Consider the following 18,144-nt stretch of genomic DNA (forward strand, 5'->3'; position numbering starts at 1 on the left):
GCCGACGATCGTCAATATTGTTTAGAATTCTTCATTTCACAGCAGATGTCGCAATGTGCATTCTAACAAATAATAATACTTAAATATACATCAACTTTTAACCAGTAATATATTGATGAGGGTTTAAAAGATGCATTATGTATAACTTGTGCAAAACAAAATTAAAACAAGATGCAACATGAATGAAATTAAAATAGAAAATATATTCCGCCGAGCGTTGCTAAGGCAAGAGTGCTAAACTTGGCAACTGTGAGTTCAAACCACTGCGAGTTCGTATCGTGGTTGAACGTCCACTGATCTCATCGTTCTCATACGGTCGATACAAATTATTACCACTTTGGGAATGGTCCAGCAGTAGTTGAGGCTAACTCCCACCATGGGAATGGGGAATTTCCACCACATTCCTTTGGCCACCAAAGGAGAAGATCACCAACTCCATGGTTATTTGCTTTTTTTAAGGTAACAAACAGAAGTTGAAAAACAATTCTACTTGGATACGGGTTAAAGGTGTATCTCTGCAATTCCCAGCTCACACCCTTGCTGGTGGAAGGACCCAGAGAGCCCCTTTGCAGGGTATTTGGCCTACTCTATCACGCTGTCGAGCCATCTTGGAAGAGGTGGCAGATCCAAAACACATTTTACAATGCCAACACAAATATACATGCTGTCATTTATATTTTAGATGAATTCACTTCAGTATGTCCCGAGGCACGTGGTACAACAAACCTCAGCGTTTCTATGGTGGTGGGAGAGCCTTTCCCCGAAGACAACTCACTCCTGCTATTATGCCACAGGGTGGTGCCTAGCTTTTTTACCATGCTGAGATAACTCACGACCTTCTGACTTGCTGGAGTTGCCGATTACGTCGACGATTGCAACTGCGTTTCCGAGCCTCCGCGACGGGAATAGGCAGTCTCTTAAAAACGACCTCCGAGAAGCCACATGACTCTCCGAAGGTCAGAAGAGGTGCTTGTTCTAAGGTTCTTTGGGCACTTGATCTGTCGACAGGGTGAGTGGTGGGTGGGATGTTGTAATCTTAGCCGAACATCCCCTTGGGATTTTGGGCCGCGAAGTGAAAAAAAAGACTCCTCCGGTTTTAATTGTCTCGTCTGTCATATGAAACGTCCACACGATGCGACAAATACAATCACGGAACTGAGACAGCGCGCGTGGAATTAGTGCAGATGCTGCAACAGCTATTAAAATCGATACGTGGCTGTGACCAGTGCAACCTTAAGGGCATGCTGATTCTTGTCATTCATTTTGATAGCGACCACTTAACCTTCGCGTTATTTTGCTCTCACAATCACAGGATTACTGCGATGAGCATTGCAAAGTCTAAGCATTAAAGCCGTTATAGATTCCACAATGTAAATTCCTGCATTCACACAATTATATCTTAGGCGAATTACCAAAGCACATCATTTGAAATGAGAGACCCCGTGATTCAGTCATATACGTAGGACAATGCGTGCCAATGCTCTCTCCAAATGCGTAAGCTTGAACGTTACTCACCGTTGTAATAAAGGGAAGTAACAATTGATTTAAGTAATACGATGAATGTAGGGTCCTCTGTCAGACCATTGCTGGTTGAAGGCCCCCCATACCACGTTGGTCATTGGGGGTTTCAACCATACTTCACCACTCAGTGCAGGTGGGTGAAATGAAGGGCGGGGGGGGTATCAGATATTACTGGCCACTGATATTAACCATGGCTGGGAATAAAACGCAGGCATGTGGGTTCTTAGCGCAGTGCGATAACCACCGTGCCACTACTCCGCTGAATGGAACAATAATTGAATTGCAATACATTTCCTTGAACGTATACGTTTAGCCTCCATAGGCTCTCATTAAAAGGGACATTTATATAATGATGAATTGTGGGTATTACATAGGTGTATAATAATAATATTTGCTTTGCTTACAGAGAAGCATGAGCACCTCTCAGGACGTATATTTAAGGTGTCTGCAGCTTTGATTACAATTCATATTTGAACTTAATTTGGATGTCAGAATCGTTATTTATACTGGATGAATCTGATGGGCGATGAAGCTCTTTTTCACAGATGTCCAGTAAAGGGTGTGAGCTTCATGCTGGCATTTATACAGTGCGATGTCGTAGCCATGAATGAAGGAATACACGCATGGGATATTCATACAGCAATTAATCATACAATTATTTCACATGTTTATTTCTGGTTAGGCACATCGGAGCGTCAATTCTCTTTTTTCAGAAGGGTCCTGCATTTTTATTTTAAGCCAATTATTCAATGAGTGTGAAAGAATGTAGAGTAACTGAAGACAACCCAACTATTGGCATAACCCGCTTGCTGTACTGATTCTCCTGGCCTACCTCACAGCTCAGTGATCGCAGGAGTCTAACAGCACATGGTGATCACTACATGATCCGCAAACCCTGTCTCCGAATTTTTGTATTACAGGCAAGGACCATAAAACTATGACACGAACTCCGGTCACCCTCGCAGCGGCTTTTGGCTGGTCATCGAACAAAGACGGCCACCGTATCGATCGCTTTCAGATGCGCTTCTGCAGACACCTGGAACGCTCTTCCTTCCGATAAGAGGAAGCCACCGGAGCTATGCACTTTTACATCGAGATTGAAAACTAATTTCTCTAGAACTGCTTTGTGTGTTTCGTTTGTTGTCCTTCCCCCGCACCTTTGATGAGCATGGTTGGCTACGCACGGTGCGGAAGAAGTTCAACATACATATGTGTGCAGACACTGCCCTTCAGATGTTGCAAGCGACTACCACTTTGTGTCGATGGCATAGATGGTCCATGCTGAGCTTTCAAAGGGCATTAATACATGTTTTAAATATGTACGTCTCGCTCTCTCTCTCTCTCACTTTCTGTTCCGGTAACGTGATGCCGCAGGTGCGCTTTGCTGGCAACGGCGATGCTGGCGTACGCCGCTTAGAGCAACACTGCGGGCAAGGTCGTGGTCTGAAACTCGAGTCGGCAAACAAAAGTGCAGCAGCCACTGACATTGCAATATCAAATGCCATTCATTTGCATTGCATTATTAATGCAAAGATATCTGCTTTTTCAAACAATATTTTTGAGATTGGTTAGACCACCCCGACTCTTTCTCAAGGGTGTTTCCATGTCTCGCGATGTGCACAGTCCACTAAAGAGTGCACAGTTATCGGTTTACTCTTCGGTCCAGTGTTGTAACTTGTGGTGGTTATCATCGTGGGGTCATCAGAGCCAATGCTATTGAGGCCAGTACACTTTGTATGTATGTACGTGTATGTGTGTTGAACTTCTTTCGCACAGTACGTTGCCAACCGTGCTAATCAGAGGTGCGTGGGAAGGACAATCGACTAAGGCAGGTCAAAGACAATAATTTACAGTAATTACAACTAGCATCATCAGACGACAACCAGAGGTCGCAAACGGGTTTTGATTCCGTACCCGTACCCGGCCGCACCAGGGTCGCAAACGGGTACCCGTACCCTACCCGATGCCCGGCTACCCGTACCCGGCAGGGTATCGGATAGGGTACCGGGACGGGTACCTGATTGCGACCTCTGGGATGAAGCCATGTTGCAGGCGCGGGTTTGTTGATTCTAGGAACTTGAATTGTGAGAAGAGACAAGACGTTGGGAAATGAGTGACAAACGGTTACTCACCAGTGACTCACGGCCTACCCGTACCCGTACCCGGCCGCACCATGGTTCGAAACGGGTACCCGTACCCATACCCGGCCGGGTACGGGTAGCCGGGTATCGGGTAGGGTACGGGTATCGGGTACCCGATTGCGACCTCTGACGACAACTCTAGATGTTGCCTGATGATGCCAATTGTAATTACTTGCGAAACGTCGTACTCGATTTGTACATGTTGTGGGTTTACTCTGCAACACACCGATGTGCTCTACTAGTAAAGAATTGGCACGTTTTGTTTACGTGACAAACCTTACTAATTGGCTGTGTCGTTGTAGTGGCGGGTTTAACCGCGCAATTATATGCACGTGATCTAACCTAAAAACTTCTATTATGGGCATTTAGAGTACTTTGATTCCTCTGCTAGATCCCATAGCTAGTGCAAAGTTGACACTCAGCTGCCAGTGTCTGCTCCATGGTATTACTTTACAAAAAACTGGAATCTCTGTGTTTAAAAAGATAGACGGCTACCAATCTGAGATGCATTTTCAAAAAGAGCATACCCCATGTGAATGTTTCACGAATAACCATATTTTCTGCAACTCTATTCATCATCATGTTTGTAATTTACACAATGCATAAGCCAGCGATGAAAAAAATGCATTGATTATAATGCCTCTATAATAAAACTCTCCATTATCCACGTGTGGATTATCCGGGGTACAGATTAGCTATGCTCGTGGAAAAATTTACACAAGTGAAGAAAAAAACCATGTTGTTTGATCCAGGAACTTGTTCGTTCCTTTTATGTCTGCCGGTTATATTATCATATTAGCTACGCCTACACTCGTGACTCCAGGACTGATTAATTTATATACCTGATATATAATTTATGTTTAATTTTCCTGCACCTCCGATTAGCATGGTTGGCTACGTGCGGTGCGAAAGAAGATCAACATACACACATACGTAACAACAAAACACGACACATTGCATGTCTATACCCCCATTCTTCCATGTAAGTGAAGAACACATACATTTTTGAAGCCTGCTTTGCATCTGATTTACTTAATCCGAGCCCTCCCTTCCCCTATTATCCTGGATGACCGAGGGTTGACCGTACTGTATATTTAATTAATGCAACCGTAATATTAAGATGTAACAAAAATGTCAAACGGAGGCGACATATATTAAAGCAATACTGTTGGATTTAAGACACAAATCAAAAATAGCTAACGCCTAAAGGATTGGCCAAGCACCTTCATAAATAAACATGGTTTTCAGGGCGGCCAAGGATTTAGCTTCTATCAGCTCCAGGAGATGATCAGTCCATGCACACACATGGGGTTTACGGTATAAAAGCATATAGTTAGATTAACTGAGCTCACCATCCCTCTGGGGGTCAAGAGAATTAGTGCCATTTCTTTGGCAGTCAGCAGTGGTCGTCCAATGGAGAGACTGGGCCCTCCCACCACAGGGGTGTGAAATTTCTGCCCGCTGGCTTCAGGGCTACCAATAACGATGAGCAGCACCCATGACAATTTGAGTTAAGGAGACAGATTGATGGCTAAGCCAGAATACAAAATGTAAGATGGCATTGTGTTAAGTGTCAAGTCCCAGTTATGACTGAAGTCAGTCTGTGGTTGCATGGCTGTCGAGGTCTCAATAAGTTGAATAGAACAGTGAAGTGTTTTTTTATTCTGCAGTGATACTTTACAACCGTGATAGTTACAATGACCCAAGTGTGTGTCTTTGTTTTGTGTGGTTCACGGTAAATAAAGCAAATGCAGGGTAAACGTAATGAGGAAATCTCTGTACGTGCCAGTCAACTGCTGTTGCTGCGATGGCAAACAATTTGTACGCACCATTGGAACCTCCTTTTCCAGTAGCAAAATATGATAATTGTTTTTTTACCCTTTTACCAGATGACGCCAAAAGGCGTCAGGCGTCATCTGATCCAACGCCATGTGAGACGAGGCTCTAAGAAAAGCTGTCTCGGGTGTAGACCAATCAATTTCAAGTACAGTGCATACATTACACTGGCCTGGACTTTTGCAGCTGTTTTAGACTAATTTCAGGGTGCTGATTCCAAATCTGATCTCAGATTTGCTCTATCACATCTCATTTTTATGCTATAGGCATACCCCATTTTCATTGATTTTAACCGAAATTAACTCCGTCACTTATGATTGCAAGTTGTTGCGAGTCAGTGACTGCTTTAGTGTTAAAATATGGTGCTGTATTTTTAGGATAGTGTGTTTATAATATAATTTTATGTAGATATCCACATTTATTTAATATTTTTCTTCTGCAGTTTTTATTGAAAATGCAATATTTGATATCTCAAAAACATGATGTGATAGAAAAACTGATGCCAGATTTGGAATCAGCACCCCAACATTACCTTGAAACCGTTGGAATACCTTATGCCAGAATAAGTGTGTTGACCAGTGTTATCAGAGTTGTGTTTTTTGTTTGCATTCCGACCGCAGGTATTGTGGTCAATGCAAACATGACTCCTTGTAAAAAAAGGTGTCAGTTGTGTTGACAGATAAAAGGGTAAAAAACCAATTATCACAATTTGTACGCACTTTTAATAATTGTTTAAATGCCTGACTATATGTAGCTATGCATATATTCACGATCCACCGTAGTGGATTGATCATGGTGAGCTGAAGATTTGATGCAAAGTAGTCAACGTTCAAACATTTAATCTTCCTCGTGCTCAATTTGACAGTACTACACATTTCAGTGCAATATTTTTCACAATTATGTGCGTGTCCATTTAAAAAAGAAAGTAATATTTTACACTAAAATAGCAAAATGCGTAACATTTGTATGTGTTTTAGTCAACTCTGTTATTCTAAAGCTACATCGATGGTTTGGTTGATTTCAATCGTATTTTTACTTTCCCAGAAAGTCTCCCTGAGGACTAAGCATCTTTTCAACAAAGTCCTGTCTGGGATATTTTGCATATTTATTCTTGAAGTTTTTTTTACGTACATAGAGTGTTGAAAGAGAATCCACAAATACCGACGGGGGCTTATGCAAACTAAACACAAGCCTGCAACAAACTATTTGCTGTACTGCCGCTCAAAGGTACCTCACTGCCTGCCGTGTGGGTGGTGTCAACATGCATGGTATGTGCTGCATCAAAGTCGGCCTTCTTAGGGCTCGTTTTTATGAATTATAATTGAACCTTATGGCGCGACCCCGGGGTCCCATAAGCCCCCGGCTCTCGCATAAACTTAGCTGCGACGTCATTTTATGCCTGTTTAAGGCGAACGAAGCAGCAATCTATTCCTCTTGACGAGCTCTACACAATGCGCTAATCAAAGTTTCTAAGTTTTGTTTCTTCTGCGCATTCATCCTCACCGCTGCGCTTGGACGACATGACAACAGAATGATCCGCGCCAGGTGGGTCGCGGCATTTATGTATGCGGTGGGACGGAGTGGCCAAAAATAAATTAATTACGATTTTGACTTCCGTTTATTCGGGACCCCGGGGTCCCACCATGAGGTTAAATTAATGTTTTTTTTTTAAATAGGTCTGTATGTATATTGTATTTCTTTCGGACTATATGAAGCCAACCGAGCTAATCGGAGGTAGGAGAAATATATATGTATAATTGAATGAAATGTCAGTTTTGTGACTATTTGGTTAATGTTGCACTATTACTTTTCAATGATTTTAAATTAGCGATTTTTATTCAAGTTTAGATCGTATACTTCGTCAGGTTTCCTGCGTTTGTTTTTTATCCAAAAATAGCCAAAAATATTACTCTTACCAATGAGAAAAACTTCCACGGTATGGGGAAGATACAGTTTTCTCCTTGTTGTGAGCTCATCAATATCAAGGATAATTTGAGGTCACGCAAGCAGGAAGTTCATTGTTAAAATGTACGTAAGTTACAAACGCTCGTGTCTGTGAGTACAGCATTGACCTGGACGCATAAAGGGTGAGATCCATGCACACACACATCCTGCCTTGACCAGCTTGAAGTACGGTCAACTATCTATCAAGGCCTACAAGGCATAGAGTGACCCTCATCCAGCAGAGGATGGACAAACGGCTATGCATGTATGTATATTGAACTTCTTTCGCACTGTACGTCCACATTCTTCTATTCTAGATCTATGCAGGGTCATTCATAACTGTGTCGCTGTGGTTAAAGATCTTCACTCACAATCGTAAGGCTGCAATTCCAAACCGTGGTCCTGGGTCAAATCAACCTTGTTGGGGTAGAAGCATGTAAGTATGTTGAACTTATTTGGCACCGTATTTAGGCATCCGTGCCAATCGGAGGTGCGGGGAACGTACAACAACCTCAACAGAAATCAGTTCTAAAGAAATTCGTTTTTAATCTATGTTTAAAAGTGCATAAGCTCCAGTGGCTTCCTAATATCCAAATGAAGAGCATTCCAGATGGCGGCATAAGCGCATCTAAAAGCGCTTGATGCGGCAGCCACGTGATGGTTTATGCTCCTTGCCAAGATCTGCAAGGTATTGTGGTTCATTTGTGGCAAGCACTTTGTGTGTAATGAGTGAGACCTTACAATGTATTCGTTCGGCAACCGGAAACCAATGCAGCTCGGCGAGCACTGGACAGACACGGTCGGATCTCGCAGTACCCGTTGCGACACGCGTCAAAAAAAAGAACAGCTACGGCCACGGAAATGTGTCATTTCCACAACTGGATCAAGAGCCACCACTGGCTCAAGAGCCACACCAACGGAGGTGAGTGCCCATCGCGTTGCTCTTCAAGGCATCGAGACTTGACGACAGCCACGTTGGCAATTGTCAAATAATATGCTCCGGAGGAAGGCAAATAACAACTCAATTGAAACTACACCCACGGCTACTAGGAATAGATGTCCTTCCGTGTCTCTCTTCAGCCGCGATAAAAAAAAAAACACAATCTGGCTTTGTTCTGCGGCTAACATCGGTGGTATAACTGAGAGCAAATTGTAGAAGAAAAAAAAAACTTCGGACACACAAGGGGCTTTTACACGTCTGTTCAAATACTTTTTTTTATGGAGCTTATAAAAAAACATTTTTACAAAGTGTGTAAAAAAAAAGTTACCCATCGGTGGGAATGGAACAAAATATGTACCGTTTCATTTAAAACTATCAAAGCAATTTTCATTTGACAATCTGACGGAAAGAGTAATGTTTGGCACCTAAAAAAAATGCAAACTCCACCCCTCCCCACCACCGCCAATGTCATTTTGACGTCCGGGCGTGCACATTTTTCCGTCAAGCCGGTTCAATTTTGTTCCATCAAATTGCGCCAGTCTGCTCCGCGACGCGCTTGTAATGTGCACGTGTCACGCGCGTAATGGCTTTCGCACTCGGGTGCCTCTGGCGCCGGAGAGGTGGGCGGCGTTTATAAATATGGGGGGAGGGGGGTGAAAACAATGCTCGGGGGGTTCAGTGCGGTCGGCCCAAGAGCCCCCCACCGGTGGGATCGTGGAGAGGTGCGTGCGGTGTGGTGCGGTTGGTGAGTGAATCACACCCCCCCTCCCACTCACTCCCCGGGGAAACAAGCCGCTGTCCTGCCGGCTTCTTTTAAGCCGCACCAAAGAACTTGCAACGCTCATTTTAAGAAGTCGGGCAGTGCTCAAAATGGAACCGCGCAACACGCAGTCCTCAACGTCCTCCGCTCGACGTTACGTTCTCCGGTACAAAGACAACGAATCTTGACATCCGATTCTTTGAAATCCTGCACGCGGGCGCGCTCCTAATTACCACTCCGATTTCATCTCGCGCGGGATGGGGGGGGGGGGCCTCATAAATAATGCCGTCTCTTCTCTCAACGTTCATTCATCAATGCTCACACAATCGATGCCCTTTATAAACGCTCAAGCAATAATCGTACACATACAATAGTGCTATGGCAATCAATGCTTGTGCAATGGATGGACACTTCGCCTCTGCTGTGGACATGGTAAGATATTTCACTCCCCTGTATTTCTGACCGTCTCGCATCTGTTAAAATCGACTTCTCCAGCAACGTTGCAAATGATTCCGTTGATAAATGAAAGTCGTCGAGATACTCATCCCTGATTGGTGGCCCTGAGTCATTGGTGAATATTCCACATTCCGTTGGGCCACTAGGATGGCCACTGTATACTGCATGCAAGGTTGCAGCACTCTTCTCCACATGCTGGGGGCTTCTTCAGATTTCGGTATCCTGCAGAAGCTCCCAGCACGTGGAGCAAAACGTCGGACCTCGCGCCGAGAGCAACAGGGGGCACAACCCTGAAACTATAATCGAAGAGCCGTACAGCAACAGCCACGAGAGCCTAGCACCGTAGTGGTTTAGTATTCGCGACACTCTTAAGCCTTTCCCGTCCCGAACGCGCAGGGTGGGTTTGCGTTAATTTTACTTAGAGAGGAGTAGCCCCGTTGTTTTGAAAGCCACTGCAGTCACTGCAGAGAACCGTAGCGACACGACCACACTCTATGATAGCTGACGCCAGACTGTGCCACACGCCATCCAGCATGGCATTGTGGGAAACTCGGTACCGATGAAGCTATTTTATTTAAGTTTTTCGTACACGTACGTCATCTGAATGGGAAAGGGTTCATGTAAAGTCAATGTTCTTAACCAGTACCACTCAGCCAAATCTCTGAATGGCCACATTGATACATTTCAACACGTAACAGAAGTCCAGCTGAACCCACACAGGAAGTGTGACTCTTGTGGTTCAGTTTTGCACGTTTAAATTCTGCTATGTTGACGCATTCATTTTTAATACTTTTTTAGAAGGGTTTTGCTCGCTATCCAATATCTACTGGCAGGAAACTGTTTTATACACCAGCCGACTCTATCTAAAAGCCATTCCCAGGCAATACTATATAACATTCTTTATCCAACAAGAAGTTAGAATGATACTTGCCACCTCCAACTGCTCTGCATATGGCTCATTTACCTGTTATGCACCAGATGGAAACCTGCTCCCATGCATTAATGAAGTATAATAAAAGGGACATTTGTGAATATGTGTGTCTGTTCGAAATGTTTAGCATACTTCTCAACATGCAACAAAATTGAAATGTGGCATGTGGGTAGCTTTCAGACGGTTCACAATGCAGAAAGTATAAAAATGTACTTTTGTATTTTGGGGGGGGGGCGCAATAATGGATATATTTTGCACGACAAGTGAGCGGTGACGTCACATCTTTGATGTCACCCGCATGCGGAAGCGTCACGCAGAGTGCCTGCTGACATTGCGCATTCTCCCCCCCCACCCTCCGCATAGGCTGTGTATTAATCCAAGACAAGAATCCAAGTCTCGGGCGAAGCCGGGTAGTATAAAGGTGCAGCCCTGCTATTGCCTCCGTGGGAGGGGGACCCCTAGAGAGGATGTCTAGAGGGTATTTGGCCTACTCTTCTACATTGGATAAACGTTTCGGAAGAGGTGGCAGTACCCACACTTTACCCCACCGCATGTGACCTGCCCATCGACTAACTGCGGTGTAACCCATTTATACTGCTGGATGGAGAGAAATGCAAGTAAACAAACAACAATCCTCACACCAATTCTATATTTTAAGCTTTCGTGACTGCAAGGATTCATACTCTTTGGTTTTTTCGGTAAAGTCACGTAGGTAAAACAATAAAATAATATAAATGAAAACAACTAAATTAAATCACGACGTTTCGGGCGCAACACAAGCGCCCGTCATCAGCATGGCTTACTGCTGATGCAGACTGTTTTAAAGGTTTAAAAGGTTAAAACAGTCTGCATCAGCAGTAGGCCATGCTTTCCCACCTGATGACGCTTATGGCGCCCCCTGACAACCCCTAAGATTTAATATGGGACTAATGACAGTGGCAGTGAGGTGTTTATGCCCTCTGTTGCATCTAATTTACAACTCTTTGCTGGGCTGTCTTTTAGTCTGCTAAATTTCCTCTATTATATTTGCACATTTGCAATATTGTCATCTTATTTTCTGAAAGGTATTTGTAACGATTTAAAGCCACAGTTGGTCAAACGCTGACCTTGTTTTTGGTTTCAGAAAAAGGCTATTTCAGCTGGGTAACTTTTCTTTCCACACAACTCTTATTTATGTTAAACGTTATTCAATATTTAACATGGAAACGTGTCAGGTACTGCATCGATATTATCCATGCAGGTAATTTAATTTCCCCTTGTGCGGACATCTACACTCACAAAATCGTTTAGTAAAGTTTAAACAACTCCCTCAGCGTCTAATATTTAACATTTTTAATCAAAAAAAGACACTGACCTTTTCGGTAAGGATGAGTACGCTGAAATGTTAAGTGTAAATTTCCTGCTCCCACAGGAAAGTTGGCGCACAAATCTCAGAAGCCACCATGTGACCAGACGAAGAAAGTTAGTTAGCACTGTAGAAAGTTGTGAGGAAAAACTCAGCCTACCTGGCTGATGTAATTATTTTTTTTACAAAGTTTGTGCTTGGCATTTACACAATCCTGAAATATTAACATTTGCAAAATAAGTTTTCGGGGGTAGGTTATTGATAGTGTTGTACATCAACGTCGGGTCTGGCACATTTATTTTCGCACGACAGCGGACGCTGGTATTGGACCAAATAAAATTGTGGATTTTCGGGGGTCATAATTCACAAGGACGTAATCAGCCACAGCAATGCAGATTTATCCGCGGCACTGCCTGGCACTGTTATAATAATTTCGCGGAAGAAAAAAAACCTCAAGTGTTTCAATTTCAGATCTGAATAATTTAAACGGAGTTCCCACCAGTCAAAACTTTGTCAATGTTTCACAGTGTTCATTGGGATTTCACGGTCTATGCAGTTCTCTCGGTGTTTATGAACAGGAGGTTGTTCGGGGGGTTTTCGCTCCATAAAAAAAAAATCTGCCCAGGTGGTGATACGGTCAAAAAAGACTTGTCTCACATTTCCAAAGGTTGTGATTACAGATATTGCTCGAAGGTCTGTCGAGCCAATCATCAATCTGGCATTAATAAATTGGCTACCAATTCCTGGTAGATAAACTGTGGCCATCTGTCAGAGAGAATGGTCCAATATGTGGGAATTGTGAATTTCCACCACTGGCTCAGGACCATCAACAGCCATCCGTGGCTGTAAGGTGCGGTGAGTCTGTGAGCTCGGCTCAGCCTCCGATGAATACACAGGGTGGGCAAGAAAGTGAAGGCACCCCTCCTGGTTTCCCGCACCTCCGATTAGTACGGTTGGCTACGTATGGTGCAAAAGAAGTTCAAAATACATGCATAAAGAAACTCTGATGGGTCAGTAATGGTCCTTCCTGCTCACCTCATACATTCCACTTTCACTTATTCGGCGCAGCCCAGTTGTGAGAGCTGAAATGTACAAATATATCTGATGGCCAACACTTGGCGAACCGCATTTGGTAGATTGCGAAGGAGCATTGTTAACAGAGGCCCATTTAAGTCGTTCCATGACGCTAAGATGCAACTCTCCGCTGATTGAAGGGGATCCATACTCTTGGTTGTTTTGGTAAAGTCACGTAGGTAGAAAAATAAAACATGTAGGTAGAAAAATAAAACACGTAGGTAGAAAAATAAAACAAACAAATATTATTTTATTTTTCTACCTACGTGACTTCACCGAAAGAACCAAAGAGTATGGATTCCTGCAGTCACGAAAGCTTCAAATCAAGATTGAAGGGGATCTGCCAATACAAACAGTTGCATTGTAAGGCAATGGCAGTGGTTACACTGTTGGGATACTGCATACCGGAGGATTGAGTAATTCTATGATGTCGGAGTTAGAAGAACAATGCAGCTGTATGAGACACAGTGACTAAATGAGCTCGGTTATGCCACGCTCTAACCTGCTTCAAAAGCACATGTGATGCTGATGTTAAATGTACCGAGTATGTCAGGTTCAGTGTTCCATGGTGTAATTCCCATTACCATGAACACAACCAAATGCATATTATCATCATTACATTTGTTTACCCAGGACTCTTTCTCACGAAGGGTCCTGCCAAGTTTTCGCAGTAGTAGGGGGGCGATGTTGCTGCAACGTGTGACGCTGAGTAGTTTTCAGGCAATCTTGCAACATTTTTTTCAGCTATGGGAGGAAACTGGGAAAAAGTCGGGAGGAAACCCACGCAGAACAATCGGGAGAACATGCAAACTCCACACTGGAAGGCGCACGCAGCGGGGAATAGAACCCAGGGCTCTTCTTGCGGCGCCGAGGTGCATGTGTTGCCGTATTTCAAAATCTTACCTCAATGAGGAAGTCCCCGGTCTTAAGGCCGGCCTGTGCCGCCACCCCTCCATCATCCACGGCCTCCAGGTACTGCAGGGCCGGGAACGCGGGCGTGGGGGTGAACTCCTCGATGGGAACATCGGCTGTGATTGGTGATCGGGGGGGGAGGATGTGTGGCGGGGGGAGGCATCGGGGAGGGGAGGGTGGAGGGGGGGAGCAGAGAGGAGGAAGGCCCAGGAGCCAGCCATAGTGTCAGCCACACGTGACAGCGAGTGCACGTGTCGGAATTTTTACGCTTGTACATTTTCAAGTGCTGTACACTTTATTTAAGCCGCGTGAGTTGACATCATCTCGCTCATTTGAGGCTGTATTTAGGTTGCGCTGACAATACGATGCCACCGTTGTCATTAGCGAACGCTGTGTTGCAGCAGAAGGGTAAATAATGAAGGCGATATTGCAGGCGAATGACCCTTCTTCAGAGTAAAGGTGCAACGTGACATCATGGTTGCCAGCAGCGGGTGTGAAACATGCTTCAAATCGCTTTAAATTATTGTCATTGTAGTGCGTATTTAATGTGGCGCTGCACTCTGATGTTGTAGGAGAAAACATTTATTAAAAAGTCTATTTAATTAAGTAGAACGTGTTGTCTATATTTATTTAAAGTTGCGCATTTTGATGTGACGTCACATTTCTCAACCCCCCCCCCTCGTCACACATCGTCACAAATGTCTGACCCCCTCCCCTCCCCTAGGTGCGTGAAGTCATTTATGGACGGCCCCCAACGCTATAGAGACACTGCTAAAAAGGAGTTAGTAAACACACGGTTTCATATGAACAGGCATTAGGTATATCGGTATAAATAAGAGTAAATAAAACCATAAATCTGGCTGAGTGGCACGGTTAGGACGGTGTGAATAACAACCCGAAGGTTGCGAGTTCAAATCCCAGTTGGGGATGGACTCAATCCTGTGGTTGGTGCACTGAGTAATGCATTGTGGGAAGTCAACAGTGTTTGCCCTTTGAATAGAACCTTTCTCACCACTGGATCAGGGCTGTAACAGGAGGACGGGTGTCTTCTGATGGTCATTTAAGTGGAAAGACATTTGTTTTAATTTAAAATGCATTATGTACAGAGCTGTAGCAATCCACTGACATATGAAGGCCTCATCACGTCTTTTCGTCGTGGGGGGGGGGGGTTGTTTGACCATACTTCACCACGCTGGTCAGTGAATATTTGTAAAGAGGGGGTCGAGGACTGGTTTCGATATCGCTCGTCACTCATGTTAGCCATGGCCAGAAAGTCAAACTCAGGGTTCATCGCGCAGTGAGTCAACTCCTGTTCCACTGCTCCACCAAAATTCATACATTGGCATACGAATGCAATCGTTATAATTTACACTTAGTTGAGTCGTTGGTAATTGTGAAATGTTGCCAATTGGGTTAGGACATGCTCAATCATCCTCGATCGTCACGCAATGGCCCTACGATTAAAATACTCGGACATTACCGTGCGGTGTGCGCGTGTGTGTGAACCGGTCCTGGGCCTCCTCTAGGTCGACTCAACCTCAAATGAGTGCCTGGTGCGGTGTGTAAACATCACCATTAGGGAGACAAAGGCGGCCGGGCGTTGTGCTGGCCACCCACCCTCGTGTGTGCCGCGCCAGCCTTCATAGGTGCTCACTAACAGCGCTTGCCCCAAAAGTCTGTTCAGGCTACACGGGGATCTTTGTCTTTGACGCGGCTGGGTGGCTCGTGTGGAGTCCGTGCAATGTTCTGAGACCAGTCACTGATGAGTGAAGGAAGAGGTGCGGTCATGTCACTTGGTTCTATTGTACCCGGCTTCGAGGGAACATTTACACACCGTTGCCCGTGTACACCTGATGTAAAAGTATCGATATGACTTAATGTATCAATGAAGTCGAAGGGCTCGTCATAGAAATGACGTGAGTGTAAAATCGCAGCCAGGACTGGGCCGTCATCAATATTGTCATTGCCATCATCCTCCATCATTCTCTATCATCTTCAATCATCTTCGGTCGATTATACTCGATCAATCACCCTCCGTCATCCTCGATCAATCATCCTCGATCATCCTCTATCACACTCGGTCATCCTCAATCATCCTCGATCACCCTCTATCATCCTCGATCATCTTCGATCGATCATCCACGATCATCCTCTATCACACTCTATCACCCTCTATCATCCCCAGTCATCGTCATGAGGCTGCAATACGACATAAAAGGTCAGCTGCGGTTGCCTATGTAAAGACTGTGCACTTACTCTACGACCCATTTGTCAATCCACCGCTGGAGGCATGCATCACGATGCCATGCAAGCCGTGAGGGCTATTTGACCGTACTTCACCACATTGTTCAGTGTGCAAGTGGGGGAATACGGAATAATAAATGGTTTGCCTGCCATGCTCACAACTGCTCCCATCACACCAACGGCACCTGTTCTTTCGTGCATGGCAGTCGCCCATGGCAGCGACTATCCGGCCTCAACGCCTGCTTAGCTTCTGAGGTCTGATGGGATCAGTCGCGTCATCTTGCCATAGGCAGTCTCTGGCATGGGGATATGGAATTTAAACCACTGGCCCACGACAGCCGCAGGAGATGGCTACCACTCAACAATGCCTATTTGAGCGTGGGGATGAACTTTTACGGAAAGTTTGAAACGTCAGTGTGCTCAATTATCTGAATCCTCACCTTTATTGAGAATCAGATCATCTTTATTTATCCGGGGAGAAATTCGACTGTATGATCGGTGGGTAACCTCTCACGAAATCACGTGCGGAGAGTGACACACAAGTCACCTGAACAGTGCGGGAAATGTGTAAATCAAGAAAACTTTCGCAAAACACATTTCAAGTCAAAGTAGAGCAAGTGTGATTTGTTGCATGAAATGAGCATCGGAGCATTGTCGCTCATCTCCTGCCTAAATCCCTGAGCAGTGGTGGAAATTCACAATCCTATGTCGGGGGGGGCAGGGGAGCAGTCTAGCCTATCCACTGTTGACTTCCCCTGCCATTGATGGAACTAATATCAAGTCGTCCTGTAATAACTAGCGCAGTGTGTGTCTCTTTGAAATGCAATGCTTTGCATGCACGTCTCAATTGATCGTTTTCACTTAACACGGTCAGGTGCAGCTTTGACATGCATCACGTGACCGTGTCTTCACCAAGCAGGGCGACTTGGTAAGATAAACTCTCATTGTGATGTGATTTTGATGTGATTGTGGATTATTGTCACGTTTGGGTTATTACTCGAGCACACGATAGGCCCTTCCTACACGAATTATGTCACTTGATATTTCTCGTCTATTTCACAACAGCTCTGGTAACAACAACCGTCGAAGGTTGTTTTAGTTTGCTAGATAGTCTCATCATATCACAGACATAAACAATTGCCATGTAAGTGGTGCTTTCATCAGAATTACAACGTGATGTTTAACATGTAGGCTTTCACGACCAATATTATTCATAATAAAGATTTTTTTGGATTAGATCGCGTAAGTATTTACTCTCCAACACATTGGTGGTCTGAAGTAGTAACCAAGTGGCGCGTTGTTTACGTCACAAACCTTACTGGCTGTGTCGGGTGGTGGAGTGTTTACGACACATTTATACTTACGCGATTTAACCCAAAAACCTTATTATGAACATGTTGTTATTAAGCATTTTGTACTTTTGCAAAGGGAAATTATTTCATGCAAAAAGACAGGTGTCTGACATTTCAAGCATTATAATCACAATAAAACTGCATAATCCATCGTCATCAACAGCCACGGCCTATCCATTGCTAGACGCAGGCCTGGCCATGCTATAATTGTCCTTCACGGTCCTACAATGCTGAAACGTTTGGTTCTTCGACAGTGCCATCGTTCATGCAAGATGCGTCTCACAATCGCTGAGGAACCACGGACAAGCTCGAAGGTGGTCGCCGGGCGTTGAGCCGGCACTACCAACAACTACCCAAGCTCTGGTGGTGCCACACGTACGAAGATGTTTTCAGCGAATCGATGTGTGTTTACACACAGTCTGTGTACCTGCTGCACATGGAGGTATGGATATGCACGTTGGACTTCTTTCGCACCGTACATAGCCAGCCATGACAACCGGCGGTGCGGGAACTGCATGAGCAAATTCCTTCGCTCTACCTCATCTCCATTGCCAATTATCTTCCCTCCCCTCGCCCCTCCACTCCTTCCCATCCCTCACCTACTCTTTCGTGCTCCCCAAGTACCCCTCTATCGCTGTCACGCATTCCTTAATCCTTGTACGCCCGTGCCATTTAAATCAATCCATTC

The 18,144-nt window shown here is 44.7% G+C and overlaps 1 protein-coding gene across 3 annotated transcripts in view; it reads right to left on the reverse strand.

The window, feature by feature from the left end:
• Positions 1 to 18,144, reverse strand: part of LOC144722949 (SH3 and multiple ankyrin repeat domains protein 2-like) — a 679,767-nt gene that overhangs the window by 142,662 nt on the left and 518,961 nt on the right. For all 3 annotated transcript variants that reach the window (XM_078601389.1, XM_078601386.1, XM_078601388.1), the window contains exon 16: positions 13,852 to 13,976. In XM_078601389.1, coding sequence (XP_078457515.1) covers positions 13,852 to 13,976 — 125 coding nt within the window. The remainder of the gene's footprint in view (positions 1 to 13,851; positions 13,977 to 18,144) is intronic.

Source organism: Lampetra planeri, chromosome 16 (genome assembly GCF_965212315.1).
Source record: "Lampetra planeri chromosome 16, kcLamPlan1.2.h2, whole genome shotgun sequence".
NCBI classification, from domain to species: Eukaryota; Metazoa; Chordata; class Hyperoartia; order Petromyzontiformes; family Petromyzontidae; genus Lampetra; species Lampetra planeri.